Genomic DNA, 23551 nt, shown 5'->3' on the forward strand with positions numbered 1-23551 from the left:
GACGTTCATGTTGTTTTCCAAAAACACATGCAGTATTTATCACAGTGCTCTGCACCATTCTACACCAACATTAAATCATTCGAATTTTCAAATTTGACAAATGCAGTTACATTTTTTTAATGATTCAGTTGAACTGCAGTTCAAAAGTATGGTCCAATAGTCATCAGTTAAATTTAAGTGCATTTCTATTTGTTACTTTGATCAGTTTCAAGTCATTTCAGTGACCCCTGTGGTCTTTCCGAACATTAATAAAGAGTTAGCAACTTGTTTGCGTGTGTAGCACTTTAATATTTATTAAAGGCCATTCAATAACTTGAATACTTAAATAATTAAAGAGCATTTAATCATTTAAAAGTTCCTTAAATAATTAAAGAGTATCTTGAAGAATTTATAAACAAAGTCCAAAAAAGCTAAACTGACAAAAACATAGTGAGGTTCAGAAAGAGTTATGACAAATAAATGGTTTATTCAAGTTCAAAAACAAGCAGGTGGATAATAAACGATTCAGCTGAATACATGGAATGCTGAGATGGAAGCCTGGAAAAACTGGTGCAGTCAAACTTTCTCTACAGTTATACTGGGAGGCGTTCCCACTGAACCAACAGTTTTAAAAAGAACAAGGAAATGCAGCAACTTTAAAGAGCACACATACCAAATATCAGTAAATAAACAGGATTGTCTATTCATAACAGAGATGGGTACAGTAGTCTCCTCTAAACAAATTTAGGACGTGTGATACTGTTGCCAATGACAACACTGACCTACAATCTTGTTCAACTACCAACTAAATATGTGGAGACAAGGATTCATTCATGTTTATGAAATTTCAGGGATAGTAGTGATTAAAAAAAATGTGTCATGCTGGTTTTGAAATTATTTAGTTAAAAAAAACCTCAAGAAAAGCCGAGAAGTTCACAAGAACAAATAATAATAATAATAATAATAATAATAAAATCAAAAGTAACATCAGCAACCTGAAAAGGGTCAGTTGTTAGCCTAAGAGCTATGGAAAGACAAGGTGGCTCACCAAACAGCACATTGCATCTTAAACTTCTGATTACACAAATAGGAGTTTACACATTAAAACATAGCTATAGTCACTGTTAAAAAAAACAACAAAAAAAACACAGACCCTGCCTAAAATATTTGACGCCTAAACGAGTTCCTTGTGAAAGGTGTCCTACGTTTCTAAATCACTTATTTTTCTTTCAGAATCTTATCCTGAAAAGACTTCCATATTTAAAAGACCAGATAATGAACCAAAACACACCGTCTCCCCAGACAGAAGCTCTGAAGCATTTTATCAATAAAGAGATGAAATTATCCCACTTCCATGTCAGCGTGCATATTTCTCTCCTATAGTGTATTCCTGTCAGCTCCCATTGCTAAAAACATTCTCAAATTTCCCCAGTAACATTAACATGGCATCAAACTTTCACATAAAAATCACTGAGATCAAGTGCCACAAGCCACAAACCGCACTTCATCTAGACCAAAAGAGAAAAATGGGAAAATGGACAGGAAAAGTCGGTTTCCCCAAGTTTCTCAGATTGTCACTGAATTGTTTCAGTTCTTGTCCAAAAATTCCAGAGGTCAGTTTGGCATTTTATGAAGAGTAGTCCGTGTCTGATGGCTTTGACGGAGTTTCCTGCGGATTTTTCTGAGAGGGGATCCCAGGGTTTCCGTTCTCCGGTCCATTGTTCAGTGTCATCTTCTCCAGAGCTGCAGAATGGAGAGAAAAGATTCATAAAGAACAAAAAACTCTTAGTCTGACTGAATTAAAAATGATTCCTCCTTATAATTCAAAAATAATTCAATACTTTGGGACAAACATGCTGCCGTTTCTCCTACAGACGGCCTCTCTCCACAGAAAACCTGAAGACATGTCAAGGAACTGGCAGGTAAAGCCATCTAATGTCACTCAACATGTGAATGAAACCAGCTTTACAGAAAGAAACAGAGAACGCTCACACCTGCTTCAACAAGAAATGAAGAATTTCTTGTTGAAATTACCCAATTTCTAATTTCCAGGGAAATTAGAGGTAATGTTACATTATTGTTTGACTATAGATTAACGTTCATTTTGTATTTTTCAACGTGAATACTGATTCATATAACGTGTTGACCTTTTCTTCCTTAAGGGAACTGAGGTTTCATGTAATGCACTTGGTTAATTCAGCTGGTTCAGATAATTTTGTTCCTCAATTTTTTTAATCTAACGGATCAGTTATGATGGATTCTGTTAATAGTTTCTACTTTATTCATCCCATTCATATAAGGATGAATAAAACATAGCTACCCATGGATCATTTTTGACTTTCTGCACATCTGTTTTCAAAAGTAAAGAAACTTTTACACCAAATTGGTGCTAAAATTACTAGTACATTTAAGGAAATGAAAGTTGCCTTAATTATTTAAATTTGGATACTTTAACAGCTATCTGAATATCTTAGCTCCATTCTCACAATCAGTCATATTGGACATTAGTGTTCGGTTGATTTAATCAGTTTCTATTCTCACATCTAGCAAGAAAACATTGAAAACTAGGCAGGACTTGTCACTGCTCCATGAACGGATTTGCAGGTTTCATATGTGATTTACTTGTGTGAATTATACAATGTCTCACTCTTTCACACACGCATCAGACTTGGGGAGACATCTGTTCTAATTTGACCAAACACTTTCCTGACTTTCCTCACTTTTCGTTTACAGTGTATTTAAAAAAAGAGATTTCTTTCACCCTGAAGTGATGCTGAGCTGTTGCCTGGTGGCGCTGTTGTGCTGCTGTCCTCCAGTTCATCCAAGTAGAGTCGGTACTGGTGGCCGCTCTCATCCTCATACTCCACATTCTCATCATCACTGTCCACTTCTGGGGCCACGTATACCACCTCGAACTCAATTTGTCCTCGCTGCCACAAACATCCACAGTGAGCATATTAAAGCAAATAAGCTGCTCATAAAGAAGTAACTCTTTAACCCTTCTTTAAAGTTAGAGAAATCCAGACTAACAGAGATGCTACCTGCTGAGAGAGAATGGTGTCGGCTTCCTGGTGTTTTGCGTCTCGCAGGTTGATGCTGTTGACAGCAAGGATGGCGTCTCCAACATGCAGACCTCCACATCTGTCTGCAGGCTGGTTAGGATGGATCTCTGAAATCAGAATGGGAACGCCATGCTCCTTCCCACCCTGAAGAACAGACACATGACATCAGGTCCTCACCAAACAATAAGGTATTCATTTTGGCATAAATCGAGTCACTTCAGATTCCTCTGTTTAAAAGCAACTTTATCCAGACACGTCTCTTGTTCCAAACAGTAAGTATAATGTTTCTTTTTCAGTTTTGTACTTATTGCCATGCTGACTTTTTTCTGAGGGCTGTCAGAGGAGATTAGGGTTAAAATATCCCTTTGTCTTAAGTCATGTTCATTTGTTGATGTATGTTTTGCATGTGTATAATATCATAAATAAAGTTGATTTTTTTTAAACAAGCCACAGTCGTCGGTTGGAATCCCAGCCTGGTGAAAACCAGCTCCTTGTTCTACACGTTGCTTCATACTGATGGACCTTCAGATGTTGAGAAGCGATTGCTTACTGGAGGCGTGGACTGTGTTGAAGGTTTTTTTTAATTTTACCCAAGTGATAAAGTTTGTAAAATTGGGCAAAATTGGAGTTTGTTCCTCCTCAAGGCATAAAAAGTTCTATTTACTGTGATGGAGATTCCTAGGCCTTCATGATCCTCCTTCAGGAGCACCACCTTTCTGATAGGACCCACTCCCTGGGTTTTCTTCAACGTGTCAGGGTCCTGTTATACAAAAAATATTAACATTCAAATGTTTTTAGAAAGGACAAATGCAAGTGCTTTCAGCCACTGTGTGAGTTTAAACATACGTGTCCCACAGGAGAGGGAAGAGACTTCTTTGGGTCGTTGCGGCCTCGACATGCACGGATGACTGTTTTATGGCGGTGGAGGTGAATCTCTGCCTCCAGCTGGTTCCACAGCTTGTCATGGGCCGGTCCTTTCATGTCACGACCAAGTAACTGGATCTGCTGCACCCTGGAAGTGTGATCGCATCATCATCTACTGTCATCTGTTAGGATATGCTTCTCTCAGCTGTAATTTTTAATTGGTGTGAGTTCAGATTAACTTGGTGTTGTTATGGGAGCTGACAGGAAATTTCAGTTTGCACAACGTTGCAAACGAACTGCTGGGATGTAACATTTAATAGGCTTGAACACTTCACTGTTACCAACTGACTGTTGTTTCACAACCATCAGCCTGTTGTACAGAATTCAGATCGTTGCTGAGTCTCACCCTGATGAGCTGGTTTCACCTGGCTGCTAACAAACCACATTCATATTCTAATTAAATTCAAAAATACTAAAATTAATACAATAAAATGTTGTAACATCAAAGAGTTGTTGTAGATGGTGATGGCTGTAGGCAGGAAGTTGCAGTCTGTGTTAAAGTACATCTGAAGAAGCCTCTGACTGAAGATGCTGTTTTCCCAAGACAGTCTCATGAACAGGATGGTCTGGTTGTTTTTATGAAGAATCCTTCTGTACATCATCATGTCTAGAGGTTCCACAGACGTCCCCCGGACAGAACCAGAACAGAACCAGAGCAGAACCTTTTAGATTCAGAGCAGCAGCCTTTTTAGGTTCCTGGCTCTGATGCTTTTATTGTCTTTTCTTTTGTGAAAGTATCCAGCAGATTCACTAACCATACAAAATGTCACCAGACCCAAAGCTGTAGGAACCAATCGGGAAAAACAGAAGTCAGAGTTTTTACTCAAGAAGAATAAAACCCAGGATGAATGAAATTTAATGACATTTATTATTATACTGTATGGTCAGCAAAAAGGCAAAGAAAGATTAATTAAAGTAGGGGTGGCTCCTGTCTAAAAAGTCACATTTTAAAATAAAATCCAACTGAAACAAAACTATTTGTGTTTAATGAATATAGCATAAAAGAGGAATAAAATGACTTTATGCAACACTGTTACAAGCAGGGACCCCCACCTCTCTGACTCTCACCCTTTGAAACCAACCTGGAGATTATCCTGATCTGAGGAACAGTAACATTACAACAATAAATAATTTGCCTTTGTGTTATATGATCAATATGCAGGCTGAAGTTTTATTGTGATAAATTATTGACTGCAGCAAAAAAAAAAAAACAAAAAAAAAAAACCTGCAGCGCTCAAAAATGTGAGCCAGAAATGTTAAGACATCTGATGTCTCTCTTTTTCACCTGAGTTTACTGTAGAGTACTTGCTTTCCAACATCTACAGCAGGATTACACAAACATTTTCTGCCAAAACGTTTCCAAAACACATAACAACCCCTCCAGATCTGTGGTGTAGGATTAACAGAGTCCTCCATCTTTGACATTCCTCCTCCTGCTCTGACACCCAGTCCAGGTCTGTTCACTGTTTATAATTATATAGTGTGGAAATCAGAGATTACACTCAACTTTTTTTGTCTTCTGCCATTTTGACTCATGCAGTCAAAATAATCCCTGTCTATTTATTTTTACTTGTCAATTTTTAAAATGATAATGACATATTTAAAGAATTTAATGAAGCGGGGCTTCAGAGGACACCAACTCACCACCCACAAACACACATGTTTTTTAGTTTGAGGATGCTTCTGCTCAGTGTGACAATGGTACTGCAATAAAATAAAATAGCATTAAATTAAATAAACAGGTTGATTTTGGTTTTGCTCTTCCCATGACATTCCAGACTCTGATCGTCTGGCTTCTTACTGCTCTTTGCAAATGGCTGAACTTTTTCCCAGGACAAACTTCAGACAAAATGAGTTTTGTGCAGGGCCATGTGCAAGGCCTGCACATGCTTCAGCATCATCCTCCTTCCATGAGGGTGGAGGTTGCTGCTGCCGTTGCTCCTGCCAGCGACATGCTCCACTTAAAACACATAAAACAGAGACGCTCACATTTCTCAGAATGGAAAAAACTTGTCAGCTGCTTTTCTGAGCCCTACCCAAAAAAACAAACAATTACCTGTCTATTTGTATTGTCTTTATTCCATCATCCCATATTATAACGACTGATTCTCAACCTGCAAAAATGGCTTGGCGTTTCTGACTCTGCTTTGTGGTACATCTGATTGTTTATTGGCTTTTTTTATGTATCAACAAAATTGTTATTTTTTGTGTGTTTAATGTAAACAGTGGTTTTGGTAATCAAAAGAAGGGAACGTAATGGAAAATCTTATAATGTGCTCCTCGCCGCTCTTTGTTTCTGAATGGTCTGACCATAAGCCTGGTCAGCTGCTCTCAGACTTCTTCAGTAGTATAACAGCAGGAAGAGGTTCTTAATGCTGGAGGCCCTCTAAAGCCTGAGCATTAAGGAACTGCTCTTCAATTAAGTTAAAAGGTTTTTGTTGCAATCCAGTTTACGCGACACCAGTGACTGGAGTATCTCACACTGGTGCTTTTTGAAACCAGGTATCAGAATGGAACTGTAACGCCACCCAGGATGTGTGAAGTATGCTGCAGGACAAAACAACAGTCCATGTAAAACAGAGGATGAGCTTGGTTTAGGTTGGATTAAACAGAACCAAAACCAGATGTGTTCTGTGTGAGGAACCTCAACAGCTCTAATGACTGCAGCCTCATTATTTGGTACCGAGACTCCAAACTTTAAAAGACCCTCCAACATGTTTCCTGACTGTGTCGACATTAAAGTCTAAGGGCTTCAAGGAGAACATGGAAGTCACATCTGCTTAAAATTGAACACCAATTCCAAATTGGAAGGACCCTTTTTTTCTGTATACCATGCTTCAGCAGCAAAACATTTATGAAAAACTACCAGCCTGAACATTTGTAAGGAAGAAGAGCAGCAACAAATGATGTCCCATTCTTCAGTCAGAAAACTGTTGTCTGTCCAACCAACATTGCCTCTGGAAATATCCGTTACCATCGGTCCTAACAGAATTCAGTATTGCGAGCACAATCTTACCTGCCAGCCAGTTCCTTGTCCAAGTATTTAGCTGCTAGTCTGGCTCCATACACCTCAGCCTGCAGGACTGCAATGTGTCTGCGAAGAGCCTCGTTTTCTTTCTTAAAAAGTCGGACTTCTGCTTCCAGTCTTGCCTCAGTTAATTTCTCCTTCTTGCTAGCTTCGAGTTCCTGCTCCTAGAATGAACACAGACCATGTAAGTGGCATAAAAACAACAAGAACAGTAAATCTGTCAGTTTCTCATTTTAATTATAGTTTTAGTTTAATGGGGAAGAAACTGAGAATCAACTAACATTTCAGAATAAAACAACAAATGGATTTGGCTGCCATTCTGGAAGACCAGTCAGTAACCTGGCTTCAGTGTTTTGGCTCAGAGAAGTTATTCCAAGATTTCACATTACATGGTCCGATCCACTGGTCTCTCAGTTCAGTAATCTTAGCAGGAAAACATTCCCTAAACATAATTCACCTCCATGTTTAAATGTGGGACAGGTGGTCTAGAGACCATAGCATTTTTCTTCCACTGGAGACCAGAAGAGGAGCCTGTAGGAACCTTCAACATTTCAGTCATTTGTGTTCTACCCCTGGTGTTTCTGTGACTGTGGTTTTAATGCTCTCCAGATCATTAAAAATATCTTAACTAATATGAATAACTTATAGGCCAGAGTTTCATCTGGGGAAAAAAAGCACCATTAATCTTCTTTTTCTCCATCTTTTTGCTTTGACAACAGATCATATGTGGCATGAAAGTGAAGAATTCTCAAACTTCAATACTTATTGTTTCATAGGAGTGTTTAAAAATTAAATCAATGAAGACGATGCACAAAAGATGCAAGAGGCCTTCTAAAAGAAAGATAGACTTTCTGCTTTTTATGTCTAATTTTCAAGTGATGTCTGATACCTTATTATAGGAGGAAGCACAATTTCCACCTCAGACCAGTCTACAATTTCTATAAAATGACTATAAATACATTAATACAATATATTCCATACCTGACAGACCCAGATCCATTAACTAAGAAAACCAAAATAACAAACATCCAGGCAGACCCATGTCAGGACGAAACGTTGTGAACAGCGATCAGTAACTAGTCTAACAACAATAATCACTTCAAACATCTCAAAGATTTTACCTTTGCAAAAGTATGTGCCAATAAAAACTCACCATCTCTTCCAAGGATGTTGCAAGCTTTAGAGCAAAGAAAGAAGAAGAAAAGAAGGAAGGTGGAGGTTAGAGAATAGTCTGCAACATGAGAGGTAACACACAGAACTGTGTTAGCAACAGCAGTAAAGGTGGAGAAACAGTCACAGTTGCCAACTCAGCAACTCTGTTGCTAAATAGAAAGTTAGAGATACAAAATTACTTCAGAAAGTCCATTTGTAGTTCTAAACATATTTAGAATGGTTTTGTACTTTTTGATATTTCTCTTACCCACTAGAGCCTGGATCACATAAACAAATATGCAAATTAGGTGATGACATCATCACCTAATTTAAGGACAGCCAGTACTTTTCTTTCTCAGGAGTTGGCAACAGTGGAAAGAACAGCGTAGATAGGAAATGGGAGACACATGCTGTGTGCCAGCATGTCCATCATACGAGGAGTGGAAAGCCAAGTGTGTACAGAAACTTTGGTTTCCAAAGAAAAGAAACACTGATGCTCACATGACCACTGAATTAAACCCAATTCCCAGTATGTTACTGTTGCCGTCTCCCTGACAAACAAACCTCAGCTAATAGGAAGGTGTGGCATGTGAGCTTACAGGACAGCCAGCAGTATGGAAGCTCTCTCTCTGCTGAACCACATTAGAAAACATGACCACTGCACATCAGGAATCCTTATTTTTTAATGAAAGCAACAGTCCTTCACCAATAACACATGAAAGTCAGTCTTTTCCTGACAGACTCCTTCTACATCTCTGGCAGACATACCAATGCTACTCAATTTTTATCCTACCTACCAGTCTGTCTTTGATGATGTCAGAGTCCTCCACTTGGCCCTGCTTGGCACTGAGCTGAAGCTGCAGAGAATGGAGCTGCAGCAGCAGATCGTGGACCTCCTTTTCCACAACTGCCCGCTCAGACTTAGCTTCAGTCAGCTCAGAGCGCAGGTCAACTAGCTGGGCCTACATCAGACAAAGTATGAATGAAGGAGTAGATATGTAGAAGAGAGGAAGAGTGGAGGAAAGGTACAAAATGAAGACAAGTCAGATCAAAAACTGGATTGTGGCAAAAAAAAAAAAAATCAGAAAAAGATTTTGTTAAAGGCAACTTTTATATAAAAAATGTGTATTTTGATATGCTCCTCTGCATCCTCCTTGTGTTCCTACAGCCATCTGCAGAAATATAACACTCCCGGTCAGAAACAATCAGAGCCAGCGCTGACAATCACTCTTATGCATACGCTGCTCACCTCGCTCTCTGCTATACCACACCTGGTTCCCCACATCGGAGCCTGTCAAGAATATGTTGTTTCTCCACCAATACCAGCACATTGAGGTACATGATAAAAGCACAAATAAATTCCAGTCTGGTAAACTGGGTAAACTGTGTGATTTGAAAAAATTAAAATAAAAAAATAATTCCAATGTGTGTTTAAGAGTAGGAATGTCTAATCTGTCCATTTTTTGCACTTCCAATTTAAAAAGAATGTTGGGGTTCAAATTCTAAAATGCAATCTATCAGCTAACGGACTAACACTCAACTCATATTAAAAACTACTGAAGGACAACAGTGGTAGAACTTTACTCCTTAAACCTTAAACAAAGAATAGATGAAACAGCCACTATGATAACAAGAATATCTAAGACCGGTCAGATGGAAAAATTAAGTCATTATTGGTCTATTTTCTGAATATTCTCTTATACTTTCATAAAGTTGTTATATCAATCCAAATTTTAAACAGGGTTTAGATTAATTTGCTCCTGGCTCTGGAAAGAGGCAGAATTTGTTTCAAGAAGATCTGTTCTGTTGTCTGTGAAAGCAGCCTCCGGAAACACCATCTATCTTACGTCCCGATGACTACGCCACGGTTAGAGACATGAGTCCACTGAACAGGCCCGGTGTCGGAAGCTTCAGGCTTGGAAAAGCTTTAGGCTCTTTACTGTGCCAACCACCGACCATTAACTCCAAGAAATCAGGAAAAGGAACAAGCCAGTCAGACGTGCTCTGTCTTCGGGAGAACTGGTCTCGCTCAGCTGTAAACACAATTTAATATTCACTGATAAAAAAAAAACATGCTAAGACCTGTCAACTAACCTCTAATTTGTGGTTGAGCTGGAAAACCGTCTGGGTTTTGTGGCAGAGCTGAGCAAAACAAGAGCTCAGGCTCGTCATTTTCTGTCTTCCTTCGTAAGTTATATCCACTTGATCGGGGTCTATTTCTCCCAGCAATAGATCTACGTCCACAAATGCCTTGTCAAATTCCTTCTCCAGCACCTCCAGCCATCGGAACATAGACATACTCGGGCCAAGGCCTGAGCTGTGGCCCGGCGGAGAGCTGCCAGTTGAGGCGGACATGGTCAGTCTGTCGGACAAGTTAGCTCAGCAGCTAACTTTGATCAGCAGTCTCAGGAAACCCTGACGGGGCTGAAGATAAAAAAAAAAGTTGATTAAAAATCCCTTTAAACGTCTGGAGAACACCTCGTACTACTATATATTTATAAGAAACCGGATTGAGAAATATACCGCGTAACCAGGAAGTCTCACATTAAACTGACGATAATAAATCGACTACTTCGGACTTATTTTTTTTAAATCAATCTTTATTGAGTTGCAACATGTAGACAACACAGAGATCACTTTTTTCAGAACTTTTATTGTAGTTGAAAACAGAACTATAAGCTTAAACAAAGGGATAAGATGAATGAAGGATTAAGGAAAAAGAACACATATAAATAAAATTAAGTTAATAGTTCAGTGCAGTTCTCATAAAAGCAGTGTAAGGAGTTTTCTATTAGTTTAAGGTCCTGTGTCATCTTGAAAAGATTCATTTTTTGTTTCTTTCTTTCTGTTTCAGTGACGAAAAGAAAAGGCACAGTTCTTCGTGGAAGGCAAAGTTTGGTCGAGATCAGTCTTTCAAACTGTGGTCTCCAGACCCCCAGTGGTTCACAGGCGCCCCCGAGTGGTCCGCAAGGTACTGCATGTAAACGACTGTTTATTTGCCGTGATGTGAGCTCAAAGTGCGACATACAGTTAGCTTACCAGAGATTGTGTTTAAAAATTATAATGGATAGGTGGCTTAAACCCGGTTCACTCAAAAGAAAAACTTAAGTTACTGGTGGAAAGAAAACAATGTCCGGATTATATGAAAGGAGGAAGTCAACCCAGATTAATTAAATTTTGAATTATGGTCAAAAGGTTGATTTTTGGTTAAGGTTAACAATTTATGGTGAATAAACCAAACAATCATCCAATTAACATGAACATTAGTTAGCCAGTTAATTACTATTAATTAACATTAGTTAGCCAGTTAACATTAGTTACATCTTGATTGAAAGATGTCATTGAATCAATGTTGTTTTATGGTCGAATTCTAATGACTCACATGCCAACAATGTTGAATGTGTGTCGCACCCATGTTTGTGGGAGGAGGGGGAGCTCTGCTGGCTTGTTTGCATACAGCTTCCGAATTTAATTCTACTCAAACATCAGTTTGGCGATATTACTTTTAATTTAACTGCTCAGCAGTTTGACCGCAAACAGCAGTTTGACCCAAAGATGACTGACAAAGACTGCAGCGAAACTGTCAAAAAGTGGCTTTGTTAAGTACCAGATCAAGAGGAAGGCATCAAGGAACCAAAGTGATGCCAACTAGAATCAACTTGGGTTTCCCCAACTCATGCTGTTTCCCTGTCCACACGGTATGAGGCTTAACCTCATAGATACTGTTTTTCCAGGGACAATAGACTGTTAAAAATGAGTCAAATGTGTTTACAGATCTATGCCTGTCTTCCTAAATAAAATGTAATATAACGCCATGTTGTCATTTTTAAGTTTGTGTGCACACATTTTTGGAAATATGGTAATGTAAGATCATTTTTAAAGACATAATGCCCATCATCTGCCAACCGAATTGTGTGCTTAACACCAGAGAAGAAACTTTTAATGGTGTGTTATGATGTAGACCTATCAGCAGAAACTCATTGGTAAAAAACTAAGCTCTCATAAAAGTCATAGAACACAGTCAACAACTGAAACATAACATTTTGTCAAGTGCCATCGTTGCACATCAAAATGCTGATTAATGTTTCACTAATTATGTTTCAAAAGCAACTCTGGGTTTTTAATCCAGATGTAAAGGAAAAACAGCAGTGTTTCTGCTATTTAGCAGTTTTCTGGAAGTTTGTTCAAGATTTGTGGTGCATGGAAGCTGAATGCTGGTTGTTTGGTTCTGGGGATGCAGAGCAGAGAAGAACCAGAAGACCTGAAAGGTCTGGAAAGTTGATACAACAACAGCAGATCTTTAATGCACTGTGTTGTTAAGCCATTCAGTGATTTATAAACTAACAACAATATTTTACAGTCTATTCTCTGAGCTAGTGTAAGGAATTTAGCGTCAATGATGTGCTCTATTTTCCTGGTTTTAGTCAGAACGCCAGCAGCAGTGTTCTGGATCAGCTGCAGCTGGAGGGTTTTTTAGACAGACCTGTGAAGAAGTTGTTGCAGTAGTCAATGCGACTAAACATAAATTGATGAGCTTCTTTAGATCTTGTTGAGACATTAGGCCTCTAATTCTGCAAATGTTCTTCAGGTGATAGAAGGACAACTTTTTAACTGTCTTTATGTGACTCTGAAGGTTCAGGTCAAAGTCCATCACTATTCTCAGATTTCAGTCCTGATTTCTAGTTTTGAACCTGTGTGTTATCTCTAGATTTTCATCTTTAGGTCTAAAGATAATAACTTCAGTTTTGTTTCTGTTCATCTGGAGAACATTTTGGCATATCCACACATGTATCTGTTCTAAGCATCTGTTCAGTGATTGGATGGGTTCAGAGTCACCTGGTGGCATCGTAGAGCTGTGTACTATCCACATAGTTATGATAGCTAATCTTATTTCCTGTTATAATCTAGTAGCTATTGGGAGCATATAGATATTGAATAAGAGCATCCTAGCACTGATCCTAGGCATACCCCGCATGTGACTTCTGTCCACTTCAATGAGAAGTTACCTATTGAAACAAAGAAATCTCAGTTCTTTATGTAAGGTTGAACCAGTTGAGTTCTGCACCAGATAATCTTACCAGCTCTCCAGTTATTTCAGTAATATGTCATGGTCAGCAGTGTCAAAAGCTGCACTGAGGTCCAACAGAACCTTCACTGTGGCTCTCCCACAGTTTGTTTTTATGTGGATGTCACTGAACACTTTGACTAGGCCAGTCTCTGTTCTGTGGTGAACACACAAATCAGCCTGAAAGACGTCAAAACGGTTGGTTATAGTTAGAAAGCTATTTAACTGTTTAAACAGACTTTTTAATAACTTTGCTGATGAATGGAAGGTTGGAGGTCGGCCTATAATTCTGCTATAGTGATTTGTCCAGATTGTTCTTCTTTATCAGTGGTTTGATAACTGCTGTTTTCAAAGCCAGGAGGAAAACATCTGATGAAAGGGATCAGTTTACCACTGGAACCACATCAGATGCAATGACAGGCAGGACTTTCTTAAGACAAGGTGTGGGTATGACATCAAGACAAAGTTAAGGAATCAATATTGATTCCCTCTTGTAGAGTCTCAATTTCATATTTGAGGCCAAGGAAAGATCAACATAAAGTTTATAATTCTTCAGAGTCTGGGAAATTTTCCCTTTTTTAATAAGTATTAAGAAGTATTTTTGAATTGAATTGAATAGAAAAGATGGCAATACATCTTTTGTATTTTTGTCAATACAAAAACCTGTTAACACAGTAGCTAGTTAACCTAGCTACTATGTTAACCTAGTGTTTAAAAAACTGCTCAAAAAACATCTTTTAATGCGATTTCTATATTGAAGGACCATCACAAGGTGGCGCTCTGCACTACTAAAGTGCACAGTTCACCGCCTGTAGTTGTACTTTTTCAAAGGATGTTCGAGTAAAACTGTTCTACGAATAAGGCTCATAACTTTAGTTAACTCTAAATTGTGCAACACTGAGAAAAAGACAGAATTGTTTCCAAATTGTAGAGACATATTTTCACTCATTTTGAGTGAAGATTTTCACTCATTTCGTTACTGTACTGTCCACATTTATTCTTTATTGTTCAAATGTTTTATACTCTGATAAAATGTAATTTTTAGAAAGAGAGAGTTGTTCTTACAGCATGTGGCTTATTTGTGACACAGCAAATTAAACGGGGCTTTGGCAGGGATGTTGATGCAGTGGGATCCGTGAGGACAGAGAGGAGCTACCCTGAAATTTTGGGGGGGAGTTTTGGCCCCTCCACTTCCAGCTTCCAGGGGCTTCGCGTTTTGACGTAGAGATCAGGTGACTAGAACTTTTCTGACTGACTCTTATAAGGGAAGTTTGAGGAGTTCGGCTCACTTTTTACTCCGGATTCCGATCGTGAAAAGGAAGTTTTTCCATAGGCGAAGAAAGTCCCGCTGGGCCGCCTTCTGTAACCCTGCAGGTAAGCTCAAGTGGAACCAAAGCCGTTGGTTTGGAAAAACAAACCGAAAACTATGAGAGCAGGCGTTAGAAATAGATGGATAATTTTTCCAGGCTCCTGTTAAAACTTTCCGACTTAAACAAAATCATTTTACAGAAAGGCTTGTATTTCTTTAGTATTTATGTTTAACCCTAGAAGACGTCTTGAAATAGAACTGAACCCCCATGTAAAGAAGTGTCTGTTGGACATTTAAAAGGGCTCTCTCCTCGTTTATTAAAGAGGTTTTTCAGTTACCAAATGAGATGGAGGGCTTTGCCCAGGACTTGACCATTTGGGACTCCAGCCGCAGTAGAAAGTGCTGAGGAGCAGCAAAGAGGTTCAGTTTTTCCAGTACTGTTCTGTGGACTGCAGCCTATTGTTCTGCTTATTTCTGCATGACAGACTCAGCCATGTAGAAAGTGGCGGGATAATAATCACACAGACATTATTGTCCTCAGCTCCTCATTACTTTTTGACTTGTTTGAAGCTGAAATGTCAGTTTTTAGAGCACTGGGGAAAACTTCATCTGGCTTAATGTGCAATAAGTGAGAGCACATGCATTTCATCTTGCTCCATGAGAATTAGACTACAGGTCATTTTCTAATTAAGGAATTGGATTTGTTCTTTTTACTCCAGGCTGTGGAGTGGACAAACATGGTTTCAGTTGGTAAAAGTGTAATAGAAAAACCTGTAATAAACTGTGACATTTATCACAGTTATTTTAAAAACAGGATTTTCTTTTAGGTGTTATTGCAGGGTAGATAGATTTTCTCTTTCAAGGGGCTAGGAGTAAAATAAAATATATGTAATTTTTCTTAAAGTCCAACACCTGCGATCATTTCAGGACTTAGTGAGAAGCTCACTTAGGATTAAAGTCATGTGTGTAAGACTTGCCCATTTAAAACACACAATAACTAATTTCAAACAGCTTTTTTTATTTTAGAGAGACAAAAGCATAATTATAGAATAAAGTCTGGTATTTTTTTTCCAAAGGAAAAACAGATATGCGAAAGTTCTGTGTAAGCAGGAAGTTGATTTACTGCTTTCACACTGTGAGCAATTTAACTGCCCTGCCCTGCCTGCTTTGGGCACACATCACCATGTCTTTTTTTAGATTTAATCATCCTGTAGAACTTGTCAAATAAAACGGTATAAATAAGCTTTTCTTTTGCTCTTTGATGCTATTTATTTGTGTTTCCAGCTTTGTCATTTTTGTCCATTTAACCTCCCTTCCCACAAGGAAAAACTGTTGAACCTTAATGGCTCTTGGGTTTGCCGAGTTTTTGCTTTGGCATTGAAGTGGAGACCTTCTTGCCCAATGCATCTAAGGACAGCGAGTTAAACTTTGGCACACATACTAAAGCAAGTCTAAACCGCTCACATGACGGGTTTGAAAAGCTTGGGAAAAAAAAAAACCTCCCCATAGTAAGTTTAAGTTTTTCAAATCTCAGGAATGTTATTTAGCATAGTATTCTGTCTGAGAAGATTCTTACTAATACTGCAAACATTTTGATTTTTGGGGTTTAGAAAAATGCTAAAGATTTAAGGAGTTTAGAAGTTTCAAGGATTTTAGCACCCTGCCTGTAGTACATGTGTAGTGTTGCAGAGAAGAACAGAAGTGCTTCTTGCTCCTTCTCTAAGCAGTTGAATTATTTTGTGGATTGCATCAAACATTTATGTTTTGCTCCGCCGAAAAGAAGAAAAACGTAAAATACAAATTAGGAAAAAAATACACGAGGTATAAGGTTTTGCCCGTAAGCTGTCAAAATTGTTTAGCCACAGAATTCTCTTGCATAGTACTGTTCGTGTACCATTAGGGCTCCAGCTAACAATTCTTTTAGTAATCAAGTGTTCAGTTAAAATAATAATAATAAAAAAACAAGATTAAGCTTATTTTACAAAATATTAAAAACACATGAGTTGCTGCAGTGCTGCGTGACCTACATAGGACGCGGCCGTCACAAAGTCCTGTTGACCTTTGCTGCATGTCCCCCCCCCCTCTCATAGCCCACTTTCCTATATGACCACTGTCAAATAAAAAGGCCACTAGCCAAAAAAATAAAACAAAAATAAAATAAACATTTTACTGCCTAAAATGCAATAACCTAGCATTCCTTTAGTGTGTGTTTCATTATGTGTAACAAAGGATGCAATATTTCTAATGTCAAAATGTGAAACTCTCAGCCCTTTCCTCTTGACTTAACATCAATACATCAGTGTAGGGCTGATGTATTGACTATTTTTTAATTGACCGGTTACAAATTTGATTGCAATAAGTGCTTAGTAAATTTTTTTAACAGGTAATACTAAAACTGACATTTGAAGAATTCTGGTTAGAGTTCATGATGAATCACGATCGGATCAATCCTAATTCAGCATGATTAATCCGATCATTTGTTGCAGACACATATATTATTATCTTTACAGTAACACATTCACAACTGCTTTTGTTCCAGCTCACTCTCCCGAAGAATGGGTGATTGGAGTGCATTGGGTCGTCTTCTGGACAAGGTTCAGGCCTACTCCACCGCTGGAGGAAAGGTCTGGCTGTCGGTTCTCTTCATCTTCAGGATCCTGGTGCTGGGTACTGCGGTGGAATCAGCCTGGGGAGATGAACAGTCTGCTTTCAAATGCAACACCCAGCAACCTGGTTGTGAAAATGTCTGCTACGACAAATCGTTCCCCATCTCCCATGTTCGTTTCTGGGTCCTTCAGATCATCTTTGTGTCAACACCAACGCTCCTGTATCTGGCTCATGTTTTCTATCTGCACAGGAAAGAGCAGAAACTCAACAGAAAGGAAGAAGAACTTAAAGCCGTACAAAATGATGGAGGCGATGTTGACATACCACTGAAGAAAATTGAGATGAAAAAAATGAAGTATGGTATTGAAGAGCACGGCAAAGTGAAGATGAAGGGTGCCCTACTTAGAACCTACATAGTCAGCATTTTTTTTAAATCTCTGTTTGAGGTGGGCTTCTTGGTGATCCAGTGGTATATGTATGGCTTCACGTTGTCTGCGGTCTACACATGTGAGCGGTCTCCATGCCCACACAGGGTGGACTGTTTTCTGTCCCGTCCAACGGAGAAGACCGTTTTCATCATCTTCATGCTGGTTGTCTCTCTAGTTTCTCTGTTGCTTAATATCATCGAGCTTTTCTATGTTTTTTTTAAGAGAATTAAAGATCGTGTAAAGGGGAAACAACAGCCCACACTCTATGCCAGTGGAGGCACTTTGAGTCCCACCCCTAAAGAACTGTCCACAGCAAAGTATGCTTACTATAATGGCTGTTCCTCCCCAACTGCTCCCCTATCACCTCTGTCCCCCCCAGGCTACAAGCTGGCCACTGGAGAGCGGGGAACCAGTTCATGCCGAAATTATAATAAACAGGCCAATGAGCAGAACTGGGCGAATTACTCTACAGAGCAGAACCGGCTTGGCCAAAATGGTGCTGGAAGCACTATTTCAAACTCCCATGTGCAAGCCTTTGACTTTCCTGATGATACACAAGAGCAAAAGAAACTTCCTTCATCAGTAGGACATGATCTCCAACCTTTGGCTTTAATTGATGCCAGGCCTTGTAGCCGTGCCAGCAGCAGGATGAGCAGAGCAAGGCCAGATGACCTGGACGTGTAAAGCAAGGTTTTGCCTACTTCCGTGTCTGTCCAACTGACAAGATTATTCTCTGCAGGCGGAAGATCAGGCAACAATTGAGTGCATATTCATTTCATAGCTGGGACTAACACAGTCACAGTGCTTAGTTTAGACACTCCTTCAGAGAAATAGCAAATCTAATTGAAATTTACATTTTTGTAAGACCTTTTAAAGGAGTTTCATCCATTTTATTTTGGAGTATTTCTGTAACTTTTCATGATATGAAACAGCCATAGGAAGTTTTAGGAGTCTAAACCTCGCTCACATTAAACAGATCAAAGCCTAATTTTAAAGCCCCAAGCAAATTTTAAACACTACTGACAAAAGCCACAGAGTGGGGGCAAAAATGGTTTGTCACCAATAGCAATGTGTGATTATTTCATGCTTGTGCTTTATTAGACTCACTGACAGGTCCCAGGCACTAACCAAATACCTAGTGTGTCAGATAATTCTAAGTAGTTAATGAAAAAGGAGCATGTAGGGAGGGGTCACCAAGCCGCTATGGCCTGTGAGGAAAAATGGCTGCAACAATCACATGAGAAGAAAAGGTAAAAAATTGCAGCCACAACAAACATGGGGAATAGAAGCAATGTGCTTAGAGGCAGGAATACTGACACAGTACTTCTTGGATGTTTTCAGATAGCACAGCATTGTTAAAACACTGTACCTTTAACACATTGAATATAGGATGTGCACTAAAAGATCAGATAGTGTACACAAGGGAACAATCGGATGACTCGTATTATGCAGGGTTTTTTTCTTTTGAACTGTCACTGATTAGTTTGAAGACAAAGAAGCGAACAGGTGACACTAGTTTTCTGGATTTGTTTGGTCATTGCTGTTCCTTTTCAGGTAAGAACACTCCTATACTTTGATGTGTTAAATTTGCATGCCATGAAGTGATTGGAACATGATAAAGAATGAACTGGAAGGATGATGGTTTGGAATGCTGGTAGAAATATGGGGTTTTTACCTACCAACACAGATTTGTTCTTATACTTTGCCCTTTACCGAGATCATTCAATATAATTAATAGCCATGCTTACCCTGTATTGCCAAACTGTGATTTTGTCCACATTCAGGGCTGAACATTTGTTCCAGTCATTGTCTCCTTCTCACAAGGAAAACTGCAGTTGGATGGTTTTATGACTATGTTGTGTCAGTAGACATGCTGCGGTTTTCATGAGGAAAGGGGAACCTGGAAAGGAAAGCACCTTTCAACATGCTACTGCTGTGTATCATCTCAAAACAATACTCCATCAACTCCAAATAGGCAGATTTATTGAGAGTAAAAACATTTTTTTTCTTTCTTTTTTTGTGTCAAATTCCAACATTCTCATTCACCAGAAGTGGTAACTCCTGATAAACTTTGAATAATTTTGGTGGTATACATTTCATTTTGTAGTCTCTTCTTTTCAAGGTACACATGAAAGTGGCAGGAATTGCAAACAGACATATCACTGCTTGTTTGTGGGTTCCTTAAAGAAAGACTTTATTAGATTTTATTAACATCATTTATTTAATGACCAGCGTTCTTATTCTTTTTTTTTTTTCATTTCTTTGTCAGTAGTATTTAAAAATGTGTTTTAGATACTTGAGTGAATGTTTTTTTTCCTTGTTTAACTCATTGCTGCTTGAGAAATAGATATTTAGTACTGTATATCAAGCTAACTGTGTCACAATAAAAATGTGAAGTGTTTGGAAGACTGGTCATGGATCTGGACTAATATTTAGTCTTCTCTTACCTTAAATCCAAATCATTTTAGTTCCACAACTGTCAAAACTAGATGAAACTTTATTTGGGGAGTTTTTTGCAACTTTATGTCAATAATTTTGTCGGTACTGACAAGGATCTTTTCATTTACAAAGGCATTTGCACTGAGATCTTGCTGTTAAAAGATGTAACTTGATGCAAATTGTATGTGAAGAGTTTTCTGATAAATATGTTACTAATTTATTTTACAACACAAAGCTCAATTCTATTCAATATAACAGACAACTGACCATTTTTAGTTAATTGATTTGCGAGATATGTCTTCCACTCTGACTGAACAGAAGCAAGCATTAGACATGTTTACCCAGGGGATCTGCTATTGTACAAAGTAAAATATTCTACTTATTAACTGCACCTGTGAAATGCTATCTTAACCAATAAATGTTCTCAGTCCTCATCTTTGGTTGAACTGCTTTTTTTATGAGATGCTAATCAGGGTTGAAATAACGGTAATGATTTTTCACAATTGTTTGCGTCATTGTTTGGACTTTGTGGCCATTAGTCATCAAAGAGTTTTTAGTTTCCATCAGAAATGCTTGTTTGTCCCGCTATAATATGCATTTGATTATAATAAAATCATTTTTTTATTTCAATAATTTTAGTTCATTTCTCTTTGGGTCATGTCCAAAAGAATGAGGTCACGGATACAAGCAGCCAAAACTCTCTGTAGGGTGGCTGGGCTCTCCCTTAGAGACAGGGTGAGAAGCTCAGTCATCTGGGAGGGACTCAGAGTAGAGCCACTGTTCCTTCACGTCAAGAGAAGTCAGTTGAGGTGACTAGGGCATCTGGTTAGGTTTCCTCCTGGATGCCTCCCTGGTGAGGTGTTCTGGGCACGTCCCACAAGGAGGAGACCCCAGGGAAGACCCAGGACACACAGGAGGGTCAATGTTTCCCTGGAAACACCCTGGGATCCCCCCAAAGCATCTGGCCCAAGTGGCTGAGAGGAACGTGTGGGTCTCCCTACTTAAGCTTCTACCCCCATGACCCGACTCCAGATAAGTGGAGGAAAATGGATGGATGGATGGATGGATGGATGGATGGATGGATGGATGGATGGATGGATGGATGGATGGATGGATGGATGGATGGATGGGTTCTATGCTGTCCCTTTTCAGAGCATGCTTATCCTTAAGTTTAGTGATTTTACTTATTCACAACAAATGTAATTTGATGAGTGTCATTTCAAGTTGTGTCTTTGATATAAATATTAGGAATACCTGAGAATTGTGTATTTGTCTAGTTTCTACGGTAACATCTACAATGTGCATAGCTTTTATTAGCACTCACTTTTAATGAAGTACTTTAATTGCAGTTCTATGTGTGATAACAATTAACCTTTTGAGACATTTGCCTGTGCTTTGTCACATATTCAGGAGAGTTAGAAAAAAATTATCTAATACATGAAAACAAAGTAAAAAAGGGATTTTTTTTTTTACTTTAATACTTGGGTGGGCTGCATTATAGAAGCTTTGTTACACAGAAAGTATGTTCCTGGTATGTGGCATTTCCTTGGCAACTCCAGAGAGAACATTCACACTATCCAGAATAACTGCACACTAGTAAATCTAAACTGACTGCAGGTATAACTAAAAGTGCAGTGTAAGATAAGATAATACTTTGTTAGTCCCACGAGTAGGAAATCGAAGCTGTCTTGACAGAACAAGAGTACAGAAATGAAAAAAAAAACAATAAAAATACAGTACACTGTCGAAAAAATACCATAAACACAAATATGAAAATATTCATATATTCAAAATACACATATACATAACCTGACAGTCACAATTTTAGACAGTGGGAGGAAGCCAAAGCACTCAGAAAAAACCCACACATGCACAGGGAGAAAACTCCAAGCAGAAAGACGCCTGGCTGGGAATCGAACCAGGACCTTCTTGCAACAGTACTACCAACTGTGCCACTGTGCAGTCTGCTCATGTAACCAATGTAGGTACATAGTTATCTTACAAAATAATTATGGTAAAAAAAATGGTAAATGGTAAATTTTACCTTAACAAATCCTATTGGACGGTCTGCTGAGCTCAACTATTTCCATCCTTGTTTGACGTCTCCACTGGCCACAGCTTTCAGCCAACATTCCACACATGCCAGCTGCCACTTGCCATTACCGATTTCTGTGGGTCAAAAAATGCCTTAACCCATAACACGGCCATTTTGGTACCTGCCTGGTTATTTGAATAATTAACTTTTATCAAATAAGAAACAAATCTGAAGTGTCCAACAAAGGCACTTATGCTACTTCACTTTGTACTTGTAGTGAATTGTAAGGAGATTATACCTACATCAAGATATTATTTATTTTACAATATGTATTGATATGATTATTTGAGCATTCCAGTTTGATTGCATTATCATTAAACCATACAGTTCTGTCCAACAAGTATATGTGCAAAATGTTTTCATGACCTACTCAGTGAATAAAATAAACTATACTATATGACTGCTTTCAATTAATTGAGTTTCTTCCCAAATATGTGCACACAGACATTCTCAAACAGCACAGACAACCTCTATGCAAAATATGAAAATTAGATGTTTTTTACAGGAATTTTTGTTTAAATATGTCCAACCATGATCTAAACCCACTTATTCTTGCAAAGTTACAGAACGACTAGTGCTCCAGCTTTCATTGGGCAAGAGAAAGGACAGACCTTGGACAGGTTGTTAGTCCATCAAAGCAGAAGTTTACATTCCTTTTCTCACTGTCTAGAAGTAAATCAGACTACACATCTTGTTTTAAATGATAAAACACGTACACGTATAGCTCCCAAAGCACTTCATAATACATGAAGCCATTCACACACACACATTCACACACTCATGGTGGCAAGCTATAGCACACGTGCATGCCATGCAAGGCTGTCACGCACCGGCACCATGGCCCTCTGACCACCGCCAGCAGGCAATGCAGGTGAAGTGCCTTGCCCAAGGATACAAAAGCAGAGGCAGATGGAGCAGGAAGAAGAAAATTGTGGTTGTATTTATGGTTTTATCGTTTAATACAAAAACTTCAAACCCATAAAACAAAAAATTGTAGTTACAATTACAATACATGATGTCAAACCCCCAGTTCGGTACATTATTCTAAAGTCTGTGTTCCTGTTGCATCACACTGTTTCTTAGTGATTATAGATGAAGTATTAGCAAATATTGCAGCTCAGAGAATGAATGGGGGACTGTTTATCTCACTGTTAAGTTAACTTCCTATCACATTCACCTGCTAAATATTGCATTTCTGCATGCCTGACAAACACAGGACTGCCGAAGATACTCTACATACTTTTTAGGAAAATGATTAATCAGGCTTTATTTGGAGAACACCTTTCAGCATAACACAAAGCATTTTACAAAAGTTAAAATCAGAGAGAAAATAAATGTACTATTTTTTGTCTGCTAAAAAGGCTGAATAGGAGGAACCATCATGGGAGGACAAGCCCCTACATGGGATGTACCACCGACAAATAACTGAAGTGGCTGATATCAGGAAATCCTACCAATGGCTG

General features: G+C 38.7%; 2 protein-coding genes and 1 long non-coding RNA gene across 4 annotated transcripts; 2 read left to right on the top strand and 1 right to left on the bottom strand.

The window, feature by feature from the left end:
• Positions 1-443: 443 nt before the first annotated feature.
• gopc (golgi-associated PDZ and coiled-coil motif containing) lies at positions 444-10730 on the bottom strand. 2 transcript variants are annotated; one of them, XM_015028119.1, is made up of 9 exons: positions 10240-10730; positions 8943-9107; positions 8147-8170; positions 6982-7157; positions 3888-4053; positions 3706-3801; positions 3021-3185; positions 2741-2909; positions 444-1722 (listed from the first exon to the last, which is right to left on the bottom strand). In XM_015028119.1, exons 1-9 carry the CDS (start codon positions 10498-10500, stop codon positions 1607-1609), a joined length of 1338 nt encoding a protein of 445 aa, XP_014883605.1. In that variant the 5' UTR covers positions 10501-10730; the 3' UTR covers positions 444-1606. The 2 variants fall into 2 exon arrangements, with proteins under 2 accessions (XP_014883605.1, XP_014883606.1); XM_015028120.1 differs by lacking the exon at positions 8147-8170.
• Positions 2835-3621, top strand: LOC106944843 (uncharacterized). The gene is made up of 3 exons (XR_001424424.1): positions 2835-2927; positions 3069-3229; positions 3489-3621. It is a non-coding gene; the product is annotated as an uncharacterized LOC106944843 (long non-coding RNA).
• A 3745-nt stretch (positions 10731-14475) lies between the features above and the next one.
• gja1b (gap junction protein alpha 1b) lies at positions 14476-20427 on the top strand. The gene is made up of 2 exons (XM_015028121.1): positions 14476-14584; positions 17059-20427. The coding sequence occupies exon 2, from the start codon at positions 17075-17077 to the stop codon at positions 18236-18238; it is 1164 nt and encodes a 387-aa protein (XP_014883607.1). The 5' UTR covers positions 14476-14584; positions 17059-17074; the 3' UTR covers positions 18239-20427.
• The last annotated feature ends 3124 nt before the right edge of the window (positions 20428-23551 follow it).

The sequence above is a fragment of the Poecilia latipinna genome, unplaced genomic scaffold (assembly GCF_001443285.1).
Source record: "Poecilia latipinna isolate Pla-1442-1.1 unplaced genomic scaffold, P_latipinna-1.0 Scaffold114, whole genome shotgun sequence".
Taxonomy (NCBI): Eukaryota; Metazoa; Chordata; class Actinopteri; order Cyprinodontiformes; family Poeciliidae; genus Poecilia; species Poecilia latipinna.

Coding starts and splice junctions, on each gene's coding strand:
- gja1b (XM_015028121.1), top strand. CDS start 17,075: ATGGGTGATTGGAGTGCATTGGGTCGTCTTCTGGACAAGGTTCAGGCC.
- gopc (XM_015028119.1), bottom strand. CDS start 10,500: ATGTCCGCCTCAACTGGCAGCTCTCCGCCGGGCCACAGCTCAGGCCTT. Junction 4,054..6,981: donor GACAAGGAACTGGCTGGCAG/GTAAGATTGTGC, acceptor TCACACTTCCAG/GGTGCAGCAGATCCAGTTAC. Junction 2,910..3,020: donor ACACCATTCTCTCTCAGCAG/GTAGCATCTCTG, acceptor TGTTTGTGGCAG/CGAGGACAAATTGAGTTCGA.